This window comes from Tiliqua scincoides, chromosome 4 (assembly GCF_035046505.1).
Source record: "Tiliqua scincoides isolate rTilSci1 chromosome 4, rTilSci1.hap2, whole genome shotgun sequence".
Taxonomy (NCBI): domain Eukaryota; kingdom Metazoa; phylum Chordata; class Lepidosauria; order Squamata; family Scincidae; genus Tiliqua; species Tiliqua scincoides.
The window spans coordinates 201,074,013-201,090,034 of NC_089824.1; the positions used below are offsets into that span (position 1 = coordinate 201,074,013).

At 45.1% G+C, this 16,022-nt stretch overlaps 1 protein-coding gene and 1 pseudogene across 1 annotated transcript in view; both read left to right on the top strand.

The window, feature by feature from the left end:
* Positions 1-16,022, top strand: part of KCNS1 (potassium voltage-gated channel modifier subfamily S member 1) — a 108,585-nt gene that overhangs the window by 85,263 nt on the left and 7,300 nt on the right. Inside the window, exon 5 of the mRNA XM_066624700.1 lies at positions 9,104-10,096. Within this exon, the coding sequence (XP_066480797.1) occupies positions 9,104-10,096 (993 nt within the window). The remainder of the gene's footprint in view (positions 1-9,103; positions 10,097-16,022) is intronic.
* LOC136650690 (5S ribosomal RNA) lies at positions 14,408-14,526 on the top strand (annotated as a pseudogene).

The following is a 16,022-nucleotide window of genomic DNA, read 5'->3' on the forward strand; positions in this document are numbered from 1 at the left end:
AGCACAGGTCCAAGTAGGTGATCCCCCCCCCCCCAAATCCACAAAGGCTAATACCAATGTAAGGGAACAAATACTTCATTACCCAGAGGAGACCTCTGCAACTCCCACCACCACCACCAGAATGCAGTGGTCACCATTTTGGCACCATTGCATTGGTGGCTGAGAGAAATGTATAAGAAAGGGCTTAAAGTCTGGAAGCAGGTGGAGGTGGCTTATATTCACCCTGTGCATTATCTTCCTCAAGGGGAGAATGAGGCATGTCCTGACTGTCATTGTTATTTCCTAGTCACCAGAGATTAATGTTAAGGCTTCATCTCATGCTTTTCTTCCAACCTGTGGTAGCCCATTAGTCTAGGCATCCTTCAGCATTGAAGGCTGTGGCTATAGGAGAGAAAGGGGTGCAAACCGACTTGGCTACCCTCTACCCACAGCCCCCCACCCCCACACACTTCAAGCCCATGTAGCATTTGGCCAAAGCAGTCTATTGGAGGAGGCAAATAGCTCATAGGTTGTGTCTTTACCAGATGGGCAGGAGGTTTTTAAAATCTAGGAGGAATCACTGAAGCAAAAAAAGGACAAAGCATAAAATAGGGAAAATAGAGAGCTGTGGTCAGAGGCGATACAGTACAAAAGGAATTAGAGTTTCTAACTCTGATGCTATTAGGCTTTTTGAAGGTGCAGCCTGTCTCCTCCAGTGGTTCCACTTAAGCAGTGGACCTTGCTCCTTCTAAGGTGACTGCAAACTTCCTACCAACCTTCCCTTTTTATGGGGTGTTTGGGATTGGGTTTCTTCTGTTTTTCATTAGCTATTCTAGAGGTAGAAAATCTAGCCCGACCCCTGGTAAGGACCCTTCTGGTCAGGTGGGTGGAATCTGCCAATGGTCATGTGCAACCACAACCCAGCAAGATGCCACAGTTTCATTCTTGATGGTTGTTCCAAAGGGTGGAGGTGCCAGGCAGTTATGTTATTTCACTGTCGTTCCTGTTGCTTTCCTGTTATATATAATGTTGTTTTCAGGGCTTCCTGGCTGAAGTATAAGCATGTGAGAGGCAAGGAAGTCATAATGGCAGCTGAACCTAGGAAAACCTGAACTAGGGCAACTCCATTTTGAACACAGACAAAGCTTTAATCAAAAGGTGAAGGAGTCCTGTTAGCCACACCCTCCTGGTACACTGCCTGCAGAGATTTTATATAACCATTACAGCTAATAGCCCTTGGTAGATCCTGTCTACTGTGAATTTATTGAATGGTCCCTTTGAAGCTATTTAAGCATGTAGCCATCATCGCATCTTGGGGTATCTAGTAGAACTCTTCCCTTTTTAGCATGTGGAGAGAGAAAGGGCCCCAACTTGCAGATACCTAGTCACTCTGGTCTGAACATGGAGGTTAAATACTAGAGAATAACTTTTCAGATCATCAGCGCTGGGGCACACATCCTTTGAGGAAGGGATGGATAACACAGGCCAACACACATCTTACTTCCTTAAATGTTACACCAATTCCTGGGTATATTTGGGGTGCCGATTCAAAAAATGGCACCCGTTTTGCCCTATCACATCTAGTTTTGGAGACACGGCATAGCCTCTGTAGTGAATGGTTCAAGCAACTTCCTCCTGAGGAAGCCTACACAATGGCTGCCTCATGAGGAAGCTGCTTGAACCATTCACTAATGAGGCTATACTATAGCTCCAAAACTAGACGTGATAGGGCAAAACGGATGCCATTTTTTTGAATTGGCACCCCAAATTCATATCAAACCACCATAAAGTTTGGGAAAAACTTTTCTGATCCTCAATTTTGTAGGCCTGTGTAATTGGCTTCTTCAGGAGCATCCCACAAAAATGCATTAATTATTACAAACTTCCCTGTAATTACTAGCCCAGTTTTTTTTTCTTGGATTATTCATGCCCAAATTATGAGGACTTCTGTGGATATGTGAACATGTGGTTGACTATATCTTTCCAAGCATTATGTCTGTACCTGATGAAGAAAACATGGAAAGTGATCCAAGTCAGTGTGGCAAGAAAGCTTTTACAGTCCAATCCTATCCAAGATTGGGCTGTCAGGTGGAGGGGTTTATGACAGCAGAATCTTCTGCTGTGGCAAAATGGTTGTTAATGGTGTGTGCAATGCTCCATCAGTGACCATTCTGCAAACACTCAGTAATTCAGCATTGGGAGAAAGCTGTGGACAAGGAAGGGGAGAAAGTGGAAGAACTGGAGGAATAACTGGGCAGAGAAGAGGAAGGAACTAGATTAGGGAGGAGGTGGATTGAGCAGCAGTGGTGCATACCAGATCCTGTCCCCTCCGTTTCCAGCCGCCTCACCCCTTTTCTCTCCTTGGGCATAAACCACCAACAGTGGCGGAATATGTCCAAGAAGACCCGTAATACAGAGTTTACGTGGAGGTAAGTACAAGTGCAATCCTAAAATCATGCTGAGATCATAAAGTATGTTTGCATCAACTTGAGAGCAGGCCGCACCAGTACAAGGATGTGCACCAGCCTGCTAGTACCAGTTCCTGTCCCTTAGCTAGCCAAGGTTTGCCCCAGGCCGCACAGGGGGTGGGAGAGGGTGGCAAAAGGACATTCTGGTGGCAGAAGGGCATTTCTGGGCAGGGGGAGAATGGATTGGGGATGATGGGCCCAGGAGGGGGTAGGATTGGCAGCGCATGCCATATCCTAAACCCTATACCTGTCTCAGGCAGCCCTACACGGGCTGCTTAGCTGGTGCCGACCTAAGTAGCCCATAAGCCAGGCTGGGATGTTACACTGGATAAGGCGAAAAATAACAGTAGTGACAGAGGAAAGTGAGTGTCTCTGCTACTGCAGCTGCATAACCCTTCAAACAGGCTCTGGGCTGTGAGAGGTGTTATTTGTCTGGGATCCAGACATCTTCCTTCAAAGGCAAATTCTTTGCCAGAGAGCGCATGGTTTCCCAGCACACATCAGTGACTGTTTCTTCTGGGAAAACTCTGTTCTTTCCCAAAGAGAACACCCTTTGCTGTTGCTGTGTAGTGTGTGGTTATCTGTATATTGCAGACCTCTTCTGGACACTTCCTATGCTCTTGCTGGTAGTAATTGGCTCTTCCTTCTGCGCACATCATTTTTGGACTTTTAGTCTCTTTGCTTCATGCTTCAAAAGCTCTGCTCTGACTCTCCGTCACTGGATAACTCCTGAGTGGTGTTCTAGTCAAGGCAGTTAAAACAGCAAACCTTTTCTTCTGCCCTGGGTTTGTTGGGAACTTCCCAAAGCATTTGGGAAGGCTTTGTTAAGTTTTGCTTTTTATTTCTTGCCCTTCATCTCAGTTTGAAGCTGTGCCCCCTTGGATGTCTTCCTGTATCCATGCAGACGCTCTCTTTGAATGAGGTTTGTTTTCAGCAGAGCTAGTGACAAGAGCTACTGACAGAACTAAGAACAGCCCTGCTGGATCAGGCCATAGGCCCATCTAGTTCAGCTTCCTGTATCTCACAGTGGCCCACCAAATGCCCCAGGGAGCACACAAGACAACAAGAGACCCGCATCCCGGTGCCATCCCTTGCATCTGGTGTAGCTTGTGTCTAAGAGCATGGCTTGTGAACTAGGAAGTCTCATACAAGGGTTGGTATGAAAGTAATGCCTCCTATCGGTGGTGTAGCTAGAGGGGGTACAAAGCACTAAGTTTTGCAGGGAACATCACTGCAGCATGTAAGCGGCCCCTCCCCTTCAGAGCCATTCTGGGTGTATGCCTCCATTTTGTTCCTCCCACCCAGAATGGCTTCAAGGGGGAGGGCCACTTGCATGCTGCGGTGAGGCTCCCTGCAGAACTTAGCACTTTGCTTCCCCTCCAGCTCTACCACTACCTCCTTTTTTCTTTTTTTTTTAACTTCAGTTCTGGTGCTGCTTAATGTTGTGCATTTGACTGGGTGGTCACTGTTTAGTTTCACCATACAGAGTGGCAATGCGATATGCCCTGTGAGTGTGGTGCACAAGCAGTTCAAAATGCTGGCTGTTTCAGATGCTCGTGTAAAGCAAAGGAAATGAAACGGGAAGCAATAGTGATAAACGTTTTATATACAGTGGTGTCTCGCAAGACGAAATTAATTCGTTCCGCAAGTCGTTTCGTATTGCGAAAATTTCGTCTTGCGAAGCGCGGTTTCCCATAGGAATGCATTGAAATTTAATTAATGCGTTCCTATGGGCAAAAAAAGTCAGAACAAAGTCAAATTTGGTTTACAAAGTGTTTATTAAGTGCTCTTTAAAGGCATACATACTGTACAGAGGATTTCAAAAATTTCAAGCACAAAACTTCAACTTTTTAATTTTAAAAATTCATCTTGCGAAGCACAGCATAGAAAAATTCGTCTTGCAAGTCACCAGAAAAAATCGCAAAAACGCTTTCGTCTTGCTAGTTTTCGGTGTGCGAGGCATTCGTCTTGCGAGGCACCACTGTATATTGAGATTTCAATTTTTTTTTTTATATTGAGCCACCCCTCTTTGAAGGTTGAAGCAGATAACAGAAGCAAGCAAAGAGAGCAAACCCCAATCAAATAGAATAAAACATTATCTTGATCCTTGTGGGGAGGATCAACGTGCATGTGCATTACACACGTTTAGATATGCATTCAGGTATTACCATTCCTACAGAAGTCCCCCAACTGTGTGTACAATATTCAGGCGAGAATATTTGCCTGTATTGGCCTTACTAATGTGAAATGAGATAATGAATGAAATGCTTGCTAACTTCCGGAACTCAGAGAAAGCAACCCAAAGCAACCTCTTCTGCTTTTGCATCTTGCCCACTGACCAATAACACAGGTCTAAAAAACTGAGGGTCAGAAAAGTTTTCCCCAAACTTTATGGTGGTTTGATATGAATTTCAGGTGCCGATTCAAAAAAATGGCATCCGTTTTGCCCTATCACGTCTAGTTTTGGAGCTATAGTATAGCCTCGTTAGTGAATGGTTCAAGCAGCTTCCTCATGAGGCAGCCATTGTGTAGGCTTCCTCAGGAGGAAGTTGCTTGAACCATTCACTACAGAGGCTATGCCGTGTCTCCAAAACTAGATGTGATAGGGCAAAACGGGTGCCATTTTTTGAATCGGCACCCCAAATATACCCAGGAATTGGTGTAACATTTAAGGAAGTAAGATGTGTGTTGGCCTGTGTAATCCGAAACAATCCACCCACTCTCTTCCTCGGTGAGGGATGGTCCTCCCCTCTCAGATGGTTAATTATTAACAGTGATTACTTGATCTCACTCAATAAATTTCTAACACAGCTGGAGAACAGACAAAATTGCGGCACTTAGCAGAAACCTCCAAGTATTGATAGGTTTGAAGCCCATGAGATGTGCAATATTGAATTAGATAGTTATAAAGGAATTTAGAGAGCAGGGAAAATACCCCCCGCCCCTCCACAGTAAAAGAATTTTGGGTCTGGGCTCTTACTCCTGTTGGATAACACAGTGTAATACAGACCCCCACTGTAGAATGGGTTCACTTTACAATCAAATCACTTTACAATTGATGTTTTGTAGTAAAAACAAGGTTTACCATACAGAAAGTTACTCACTTTACAATTGGCTCATGATTGCTGCTAACAGGACCTTGAGTATGGGAGGTGGTTCTAGAGGTAGAGGCATCAAGGGAGAAAGGATGGAGATGTTTGAAGGTCACCCTTGGACAGCTGGATGAGTGAAGGTCAAAGAAAGAGATGCGTTGGGATATGAGAGCTGAGAGATGGGGAGGGATCAGGCTTTGGAAGGTTTTGGACATAAGGATGGAAAGTGTTGCAGAGCTTGAGAGCAGACAGAAAATCAGTGTAGAAGAAGGGCATAATGTACTTGAAGTGACAAGGAAGGCAGATGAGTTTTGAGGCAGAGGTGCAGGAACTGAGGTGAAACAATGAGAAACCTGATAAGAGAAAGGTGGAGTAATCAAGGCAAGATATGACCAAGATGTACAACAGAACAGAGAGGAAGGACTGTATTTTTGTAGTACTGTAATGGAGCACAATCTCTAAGTACACCTGAAATGGATCTTGGCCAAAGAACCTAATCGTGGCTTTGCATCACAACTGTCTCTTGGAGGGGCAGTTGGAGTATGCCTGAAGTATGTTTTCCTCACTACTGTTCTGGAATAAGTCCTACAAGTCTACCTTTGACACCTTTCACGGAGATGGGGTCACATGTCTCTGCAGCTGGTTATCTGTCACACAGAAACAGCTTCTCTGAAATTGGGCTTGTTGAAAAGACACTGTTTTCAGGACATGGAAGATGTTTTAAAATGTTTCTTTTAATAGACTTGTATAGGCTGAATTGCTTTCTGGGTACAGAATTTTGGAAACTATACTCTGTGATGTGGAAGAGTGATGGGCTTCTCAATGCATTATCATTTTGTATCTTTTTAATTTATAAGTCATAACCTGGTATGACAACATCATATCTCTGGTATTCTGAGCATCACAGGAGGGGTCATAGCTCTGTAGCAGAGTGTGCAGTAGGTTCACATGGCATCCCCTGTTAAAGGTCTCAGGAAGTAGGAGATGGAGAAGACCTATCCTGAGGGTCTAGAAAGGCACTGCCAGAGTAGACAATACTGGGCTGAATGGACCAATGGCCTGAAAATATGACAGCTTCATATGTGTATCCGTTTTATTGTATTTTCTAGACTGTTGGCGAATCCGTTGAAGTCTAACATAGCACATTGTCCTTGGTCATTGGTGTGATTGCTCAACACCATCCTTCCCTTCTTCCTGCTTTGTCAGCAAAGACCTCCCTTCTTTACAGAGACCTCACTCAAGTTAAGTGGGAGGATAACTATAAGAGATGGTGCTCAACTTGTGCCAAGTTTGATCAATTTGTTGATCGTCTAAAAATTTGTGCAATAAGGGTGGCATTGCAGAAGAAGAGTTTTCTGCTCTGCTACCATCAACTCTCCAGATTACCATCTGGGGTGGTAGTTTACTATAGTTAGTGGTATGGTGAAGCTGGGTTGCCACTTAACATAGAGGGTGAGTCATCCATTGCCTGTTGAGGAGAGTTTTGCCATGCACTTTGCAGACAAAATTGCTTGCATTTTGCTCGACTTGGGAGTTGCTATTTTGAATACAACATGGGAGTTGGAGGGATGGGAAGCCTAGTTTTGGCCTTGCTTATTTGGATTGGTTCCAGTTGAAATTGCCAGATGGTGATGGGACCCGATTCCCAATCTGGTCTCCCATGGGAAGTAGCTCAGGGCCAGTTTTAATGATAAGAGCAACATGCAAATTTGGCCCATATTAGCCTTTAATAAAAAGTGTTTGTTAGTTAGGCGAGGTGCCATCACCACATCCTACAGCAAGGAGTTCCATTGGTTTACTCGCTAGGTAAAGCAATATTTCCTTTTGTCTGTTCGAACTCCCTCGCCACTCAGTTTTAGATGATGTGCCCTGCCTCTGGTGTTGTGTGAGAGGGGAAAAAGAACTTCCCTCTATCCATCTCCTGCATATTTTATATACCTCAATCATGTCTCCCCTAAGGCACCTTCTTTCTAAACTGAAGAACCCCTTTCCTTGTAAGGAAGGTGCCTCAGTCCACTAATCATTTTGGTAACTTTCTTCTGCACCTCTTTCTCTTCCAGTATATCTTTTTGAGATGTGGCACAATATTCCAGATGAGGCTTTACCACTGATAACTTTTTCTTTTGCTCTAAACCAGGGGTGTCCAAACATTTTGGCAGGAGGGCCACATCATCTCTCTGACACTGTGTCTGGGGCCAGGAAAAAAAGAATTAATTTACATTTGAAATTTGAATAAATTTACGTAAATGAATTTATTAGAGATGGAACTTATATGAATGAATGAAGGTCTTGCAGTAGCTCAAGGCCTATAAAAGGCCTTGTGCAAAGCAAGGCCAGCCGTTCCTTCGCTGCCACTGCTGCATCACAGATGTGAAACAGCAAGTTGTGGAGGGAGCCCTCATCCCACAGCTCAGGTGAGAGGTCGAACAGTCGTCCTCATGCTGAGAGTAGTTGCATCGGGCCAGCACAGGCTCCAGCAAGTCGTCAGAGGGCCAGAGGCTCATTAGAGACTGAGAGCTCCCCAAGGGCCAGATTGGGACTGCCCAAGGGCCACAAGTGGCCCCGGGGCTGGGGTTTGAGCACCCCTGCTCTAAACAATAGCATGCATTTGGGATAGGAACTGTGGCAGAACTTGTGCTAATGCTTCCCAACCACATCCTGCTCAAGTTTCATGGTGTGTTCTACTCTTCTCTTCCCCATATTCGTTAAGAAAAGAAAAACTCGCATGTCTTCTGTAATATGCAGTTTGGTTCTAAGTTCAGGTGGAAAGCTATTGTTGCCAAATACTTTGGGGATGGATCACAGTTCAGTGGCTGAGTGCAGTGGTTTTGCATGAAGAAGGTCCCAGCTGCAATTCCTAGGACTGAGAAAGACTTGGGGCCAAATCCTATCCAAGTTTCCAGCTCTGATGCAGCAGTGCCAATTGGTGTGTGCTGCATCATGTTGTAGAAGGAGTAATCACTAAGGCCTCCTCAAAATAAGGAAGACTGCATTGGAGCTAGAAAGTGGGATACAATTGGCCTCTTAATGGACCTCTTGGAACCGGCTCTCCAGAGCGGCTGTGAATTACTGTATAGGTAACACTGAGCTAAAACGAACCAACGATTTGACTCAGTAGCAGGTTGCCTCTAGCAGTAGGTCTGTTTCCGCAGCCTTCCCTTTTGGGGGGAAAGCTGCGAAGTAGAAGTTCTCTTTGTTGGTCTTCTGAGCCCTCTGCTAGTCAAATGGATTTAGGGCAGAAAGTCTCACGAAACTGTTTTTGGAGGGCTTTCAACTTGTTCTTCCTGAACAAACACCCCTTCCCATATCATCACCCCTTCTCATATCAGCACCCCTTCCCATACCAGCACCCCTACTCTACAGAGAACTGCTTTTGATGTGTTAAGTGACCCACATGATAGTATAAGCATTTTTAATTAGAGATGCTTTGGTTCCCCCATCAGTAAAGCCATATCCAAGTGTCTTAAATGAAATGTGTTAAATTATTAAGTATTTGATAATTCAATTTAATGTTTAATAAATATTTGAAAAATATCTATCTTTCTGGCTGTGTGTTTTTTGTAGGCCAAATTAGCCCCAGCTCTGCTGATCATGGTCAACAAGAGCTTAAACTACTGGGATCCTGGTTTTGAGGACGATGTCATCAACATCAACGTTGGGGGACTGAGAAGAAGGCTTAGCTCAAGCTCCCTCTCCAAGTTCCCTGATACCCGTCTGGGCCGCCTGCTGTCCTGCGACTCAGAAGAGTCCATCTTGCAGCTGTGTGATGACTATGATGTGAGCGCCAGAGAGTTCTACTTTGACCGCAACCCTGGATTCTTCCTCTATGTGCTTCATTTCTACCAGACAGGCAAGCTGCATGTTATGGATGAGTTGTGTGTCTTCTCCTTTTGCCAGGAGATAGAGTACTGGGGCATCAATGAGTTCTTTCTGGACTCCTGCTGCAGCTACCGTTACCATGAGCGTAAACTGGAGAGCCGGCATCACAGCTGGGATGAAGAGAGTGAGGTCAGCAGTGTGGACACCTCTCCAGATGAGATCTCAGACTTCAACCATGACCTCCTTCGCTACAATGCGCTGCGCTGTGGCAATCTGCGCAAACGCCTGTGGCTCACCATGGAGAACCCAGGCTACTCCATCCCCAGCAAACTCTTCAGCTTTGTGTCCATCAGTGTTGTGCTGGTCTCCATTGCAACCATGTGCATCCACAGCATGGAAGAGTACCAGAAAGTGGATGAGTTTGGAAATGAGGTGGATGACCCTGTGCTGGAAAATCTGGAGCATTTCTGCATTTCTTGGTTCACCTTTGAAGTCACAGCCCGTTTGCTGTTGTCACCAAACCTAAAGAAGTTTTTCAAACACCCCCTGAACGTGATTGACATTATCTCTGTGTGCCCTTTCTATGTGACTCTCTTAGCGGATATGACCTTGGGGAGTGAGTCAGAGCTGGGGAATTTGGGCAAGGTGGTGCAGGTCTTCCGTCTCATGAGGATATTCCGGGTGCTGAAGCTGGCGCGGCATTCCACAGGCCTGAGGTCTTTAGGAGCCACCCTAAAGGTAAACTTGGCTGTTTTGGCTTCCCCTTAGGGCAAAGCTGCATATTGCATTAAACATATTCTTCCTCCTGATATGTTTAGTTTTTCTTTGCTAAATAGCAGTTGTGTGTCGAGGGAACAATCCAGATAGGATCAGAGCAATCCAGCATGAAGCTTTAACTATGCCACTATCATGATCCTGACAAAGCTGCTATTTGCTATAAGCTTCCGTTGGCACCGGTTTCCTGGAGCAAAGAGCAGCTAGGTGGGCAGTTGACCCATGGCTGCTATTTTAAGAAAAGTTAAGCGTGACATCTTCAATGTGACATGTAACTTGGCTTTTTGCGCCTCACTTCTCAGGCCTGGAGTACTTATCAGTTCTTCATTACGCTTGGTTAATCAGGTTGCCTTGACCAAGACCACTAATGGGGAGACTTTGTGCCTGATTCAGAACCACTGATGATTCTTTATGACATTTTAACCTTCAGGCTAGATGCTAGTAATGCAGGAATCAAATTCAGGTGGGTTGGAGAGCCAAGATTCTGCTAAATCAGGGGTGTCCAAAGTTCTTGGCAGGAGGGCCACATTGTCTCTCTGACACTGTGTTGGGGGCCGGGGGGGAGAATTAATATACATTTAAAATTTGAATAAATTTACATCAGTTTACATAAATGAATATATTAAAGATGAACTTATATGAATGAAATGAAGGTCTTGCAATAGCTCAAGGCCTATAAAAGTCCTGGCACAAAGCAAGGCTGGCCTTTCCTTTGCTGCTGCTACTGCATCACAGACATGAAACAACAAGCAGTGGAGGGAGCCCTCATCCCACAGCTAACGTGAGAGGTCAAACAGTCGCCCTCACTCTGAGAGCAGTTGCGTCGGGCCAGTGTGGGCTCCAACGAAGCTCCAGAGGGCCAGAGGCTCATTGGAGACTGGGGGCTCCCTGAGGGCTGCATTGAGAGGCCTCGGGGGCTGCAAGCGGCCCCAGGGCCACAGTTTGGGCACCCCTGTGCTAAATAGATGCACCCATATTTTTTTTCCACCAGAAAAATCTACATTATATCTCCATTTGATGAAATCAGCTCCCCAATGCCTCCTTTCAGAGTGCAAACTAGACAGGAACATTGAAAGAAGAAAGATACACTGCCAATGTCCTTTGTCTGTGTTTCTGTCCTGCCTCTCTAAAATCAATAACATGTATTTGATATAAACTTGCTTTAAGTGCAAGCAGCAATTTTAATAGCAAGCTAGGACTTAAAGGTAAGCCCACTATATGAGACTTCTTAATTCTGAAAATGAGCTGTGAGGTGGGGTGCCATGGGTCACACTGACCAGGATGTTGTATTTGACACCTCTGCTGTAAGGGGCCACCCATTTAAGGGAATTGTATAAATAGAAAGGACTGCTCCCTTTTCCGTGCTAGCTCCCTGTTATAATCTTAACAGAACTTGAGGTGCTGGTTCCAGTGTATAAAGTACTAACCTCCTGGCCAGTGCAGGGTAGCTATATGAGTGCAGGACTTTGACCAGGGAGTCCTGAATTGAAATTCTGGTTCTGCTCTAAAATTCATTGAATGACTTTGGGCCTGTCAGTTTCCTTTATCTTAAAAAGAAATTCATGCTGGATCAGGCCAAAGGCCTATCTTGTTCAGCATCCTGTTTCATGGCTACCCCTGGGAAGCCAACATGCAGGAGAGAAATCTGCATCATAGGGTTTGATTAACTACTATAACCAGCTATATGCAGCCCTGAGCTCCTTGGAGGAAGGAAGAGACCACCACTTCTCCTGTGTTCCTTCCTATATAAAGATCAACCTAAAACTCCCTCTTGACTAGATCACATGTGCCATTATACTACCATAGGAATGAAAATAAATAATCCTGGTAAGTGCTCAATAGCTCTGAAACTCCATCAGTGCAGAGATCTACCATGTTTGAGCATGGACAGCTCCAGAACCTCTGCAGAATGTCTTGATTTGGATTGGCTTTTTAAGGACTAAAGTTAAAAAGATTTAAATTATTTGTTACATTTTTACCTCTCCTCTCTTTTGGCCTCTCAAAAGCCATAGCGTAGCTTACAATAACTTAGAAAGAACTACAGTAAAGAATATACTGTCTTTTATATACCTTTTGATTTATGACTTTAATTTTAATTTGGCTGACCACTCCCTCAAGCTCTTCAGAAAGGGTGGGCTAGAAATGCAGCAAATCAAATGTTCATTTAGGAACAGCAGTTTTCAGTCCTTATGACTTGGTAGGTAGCCTTGCATGTGTGTGTCTGCTGCATGCCTGGAACCTCAGAAACGAAGGTTGTGAACTCAAAAAGATTTCCAGTCATTATGGGTTGAGTTTCAGTATTGTGCTTCAATATTTCATCCCGGCCATTACACATGGAAATGGAATAACAGCATGTGCATGCCATCTAAACCAGGATCCATGATACTAATTACAGATTTTTTTTTCCTCTGCACTGTGTGTTCCCCTGTTGTAGAGGGTCGCCCAGAAAGTAATGCACCACATTTTTTTTCTCAGCCTACAGTAATGGTACGAATGCGAAACTTTAGATATACATTATTTGAATTTTCAGGAGTGCGCACACAAATTTTTGGTTTCTTCAGACAGATAGCATAGCTGCAGCAGTGTTTCGAAATGGCGTCTGTAAGTGATGTACGTTACAAGCAGCGTGTCGTCATTGAATTTCTCACTGCGGAGAAAGAAACTGTTGGGAACATTCACAAACATTTGTGTACAGTTTATGGAGAATCTGCAGTCGACAGAAGTACGGTTAGTCGCTGGGCACAGAGGGTGAGGCCATGAGAAGGCAGTTGGGCAGAGCTCCAAGATTTGCAGCGTTCGGGGCGGCCATCCACGGCTGTCACACCTGACAAGACGCAGCTTGCTGATGTGCTCATTCGCGAGGACCGATGCATAACGACTAGGCAGTTGGCGCTGAAGCTGTCAATCAGCAAAGGAAGTGTGGATGCAATCATCCATGCTCTTGATTGTGCCCGATGTGCACGATGGGTTCCGCGCTGTCTTACGGTGGACCACAAATCTCTCAGAAAAAACATTTCTTCTGAGTTGCTGAAACGTTTTGAAGATGAGGGGGAAGCGTTCTTGTCCAGGATTGTGACAGGTGATGAAACCTGGGCTCACCATTTTGAGCCCGAAACAAAACAACAGTCGATGGAATGGCGCCATCCTCAATCTCCACAGAAGAAAAAATTCACTGCTTCCGCCGGTAAGATCATGATCACTGTGTTTTGGGACTGTGAGGGCGTCATACTTATTGATGTGATGCCAAGAGGCAGCACCATTAATTCTGAAGCTTATGTGAAGACATTAACCAAACTCAAGAAGCGCTTCCAGCGACTTCGGCGCCATAACAACCCAGGTGAATGTTTGATTCAACATGATAACGCTCGGCCTCACACAAGTTTGAGGACTTCGGAACACATCACTAAACAGGGTTGGACTGTGTTACCCCATCCACCCTACAGCCCTGACGTAGCTCTCTCAGACTTCCACTTGTTTGGGCCATTAAAGGATGCCATTCGCGGAAGACATTTTGAGGATGACGAAGAGGTGATTCGCACAGTGCAGAAATGGCTTCGTGACCAGAACAAGGAGTGGTACCGACAGGGCATACATGCCCTTGTGTCTCGCTGGAGGAAGGCCATAGAACTGGATGGAGATTACATGGAAAAATAGGGAGTGTAGAAGAAACATCATTTTTTCTTGTGTGTAAATTTCACTGTGTTCAGTAAATAATTGTTGAAGAAAAAAAATGTGGTGCATTACTTTCTGGGCGACCGTAATATATATAGCCATGGGTTGGCTGTCTGGGCAGTACAAAGCCCCCTGATGTTTCCCAGGCATGGCCCTTCATCATACACAACCCCCTTTTCTTGCCTGAGGTACCCCTGTTTCTTACCCAATGGTTCTAGAGTCTGACACTTCCAAATACTAGGAATTCTATCATCTGAGATTCTTCTGTTCATGGAAGAAGTTCCATTTGCAAAGGGAGAGCTTTTCTCCAATCTTCTGCTGTCTTTTCTCCCCCCCCCCCCCCGCCATCTACTCCTGGTGGTTGGGAGACCCTCAGGAACAGATAGATGGAGGGGCACGGGGGTGGCTACATTGATGAAAATCCCTCCCTCTTTTGTGCAAATTGAACTTAATATGCAAACAGAAAAAGCTCTTAGGACAAAACCCTAATCCAAGTATAACTTTTCTCATTTTTATTCTGTGTACAGCTTTTTCTGTTCTCTGCACAAATTTTGGGTGGGGTGGTGGTGGACAGTATGTACATCATCTTGACCATTAGGGGGGGAAAATGGCCATACTACCCTGAATGCGCCCAATCTCGTCTGAGCTCAGAAGCTAAGCAGGGTCGGGCCTGGTTAGTACTTGGATGGGAGACTGCCTGGGAATACCAGGTGCTGTAGGCTAACTTCAAATATTTTTCCAGCTCTGTTGATCAGAGCTCATCTTTTTTTCTTATAAGTGTGCTGCCAGGCAGTCTAAGGCTGACCTGCAAGAATTCTTATTTGTCAGACACCAGAAGGCATTCCAAGGCCAGCTGGATGTTTGTGTGCATGACTGGCTGTCTAGTGGCTGGGACAGGGATCTCCAGCAGTGTAGAGGGTGTCTGGGAGACTGTGAAGTCTGCTCTACTGTCCTTGTTTTCAGAGGGCCTGGCAATGTGATGATAAATGACGACAGGGAAGGCAAAGGACTTTGTGTGGATGAAGTGAGCTAAATTCTTTAGACTTGGTCCAAAAGAGATATAGCCTAGCTTAGGACAAGGGATACTGAGGAATGTACTAGTTTACTGTACCAGGTACCCTTGAAAGCCTTGAAGAATCAAGAGATTACCAGGATCCAATACTTGACCAGCATCTTCCCAAGCATATTTTTGCAAGAAGAGGACTCTTGGGCCATCTAGATCCACTACATTCAGGTAGTTGATTGCATGGAGATCCACCTGATTCACAAACTTCCTTTGTGATGACTTTGATGAGATGGATTAAAATGGTAATTTTCTTTTTCTCCTCTCAAATCAGACTGGTAACAATGCTACAAGCCTTCTCCTTCCTTCCGCCCCCCCCCCCCATGGCATGCAGTTTAGCTAAAAATGACTTGCACCAAAACTATTAACCCTGTAATTGTTCTTCTGCAACGTTTGTGCTTGTAATACATTAGAACAGGAGTGTCAGACATAAGGCCCGGGGACCAGATGCGGCCCATGGAAGCTTTTTATCCAGCTCTTAGGCTCTCAGCTGCTGAGCAGTGCTAAGGAATTGCTGCTGAAAGGCAGCCCACATGAAATTGGGCTTTCCCATATCTTGAAATATGATCAAGATCTGCATATTTTCTCTTCTGTCATTTGCAGCTAATGAGTTCCTAAGTGAGAAAAGTGCTTTCTTTGGTTAAGACCTGTTTAATGACATCATTTCCTACCTAATGACATCACTTCCGGCCCTTAGCAGGCATCATGAATGCTATTCGGCCCTCTGTATGAAACGAATTTGGCACCCCTATAACATCTAAACTGGAGCTGCACAAGCGTGTTATGATACATACACAAGTTCATACACAAGCGTGTTATGAACTAGGGGCCCAAGAAACCTCATGGTTTTGGTACCAACTCGGATCTATATCTGCAAGCCACAATATAGTTGTTTATATCCCAGCATGGAACTTAATGCAGCGCAGGTGGGTTTCTTAGACAGTCGCCCATCCAGGTCCTGACCAGACTTTTGACGCAATCTATGAATGGGGGCAGGGGGCAAGGGTGGGTGGAATGGGATACGGTAGGGGAGGAACAGCTTGGAGAATGGGGCAGGAAGAAGCATGGATCAAGATCAGGAAGGGGGCATTGTCTATCTCGGAATTGCCTATATCCTGCCCCCTTCCTGGCCTTAATCTTCCTTTCCAGATCCAT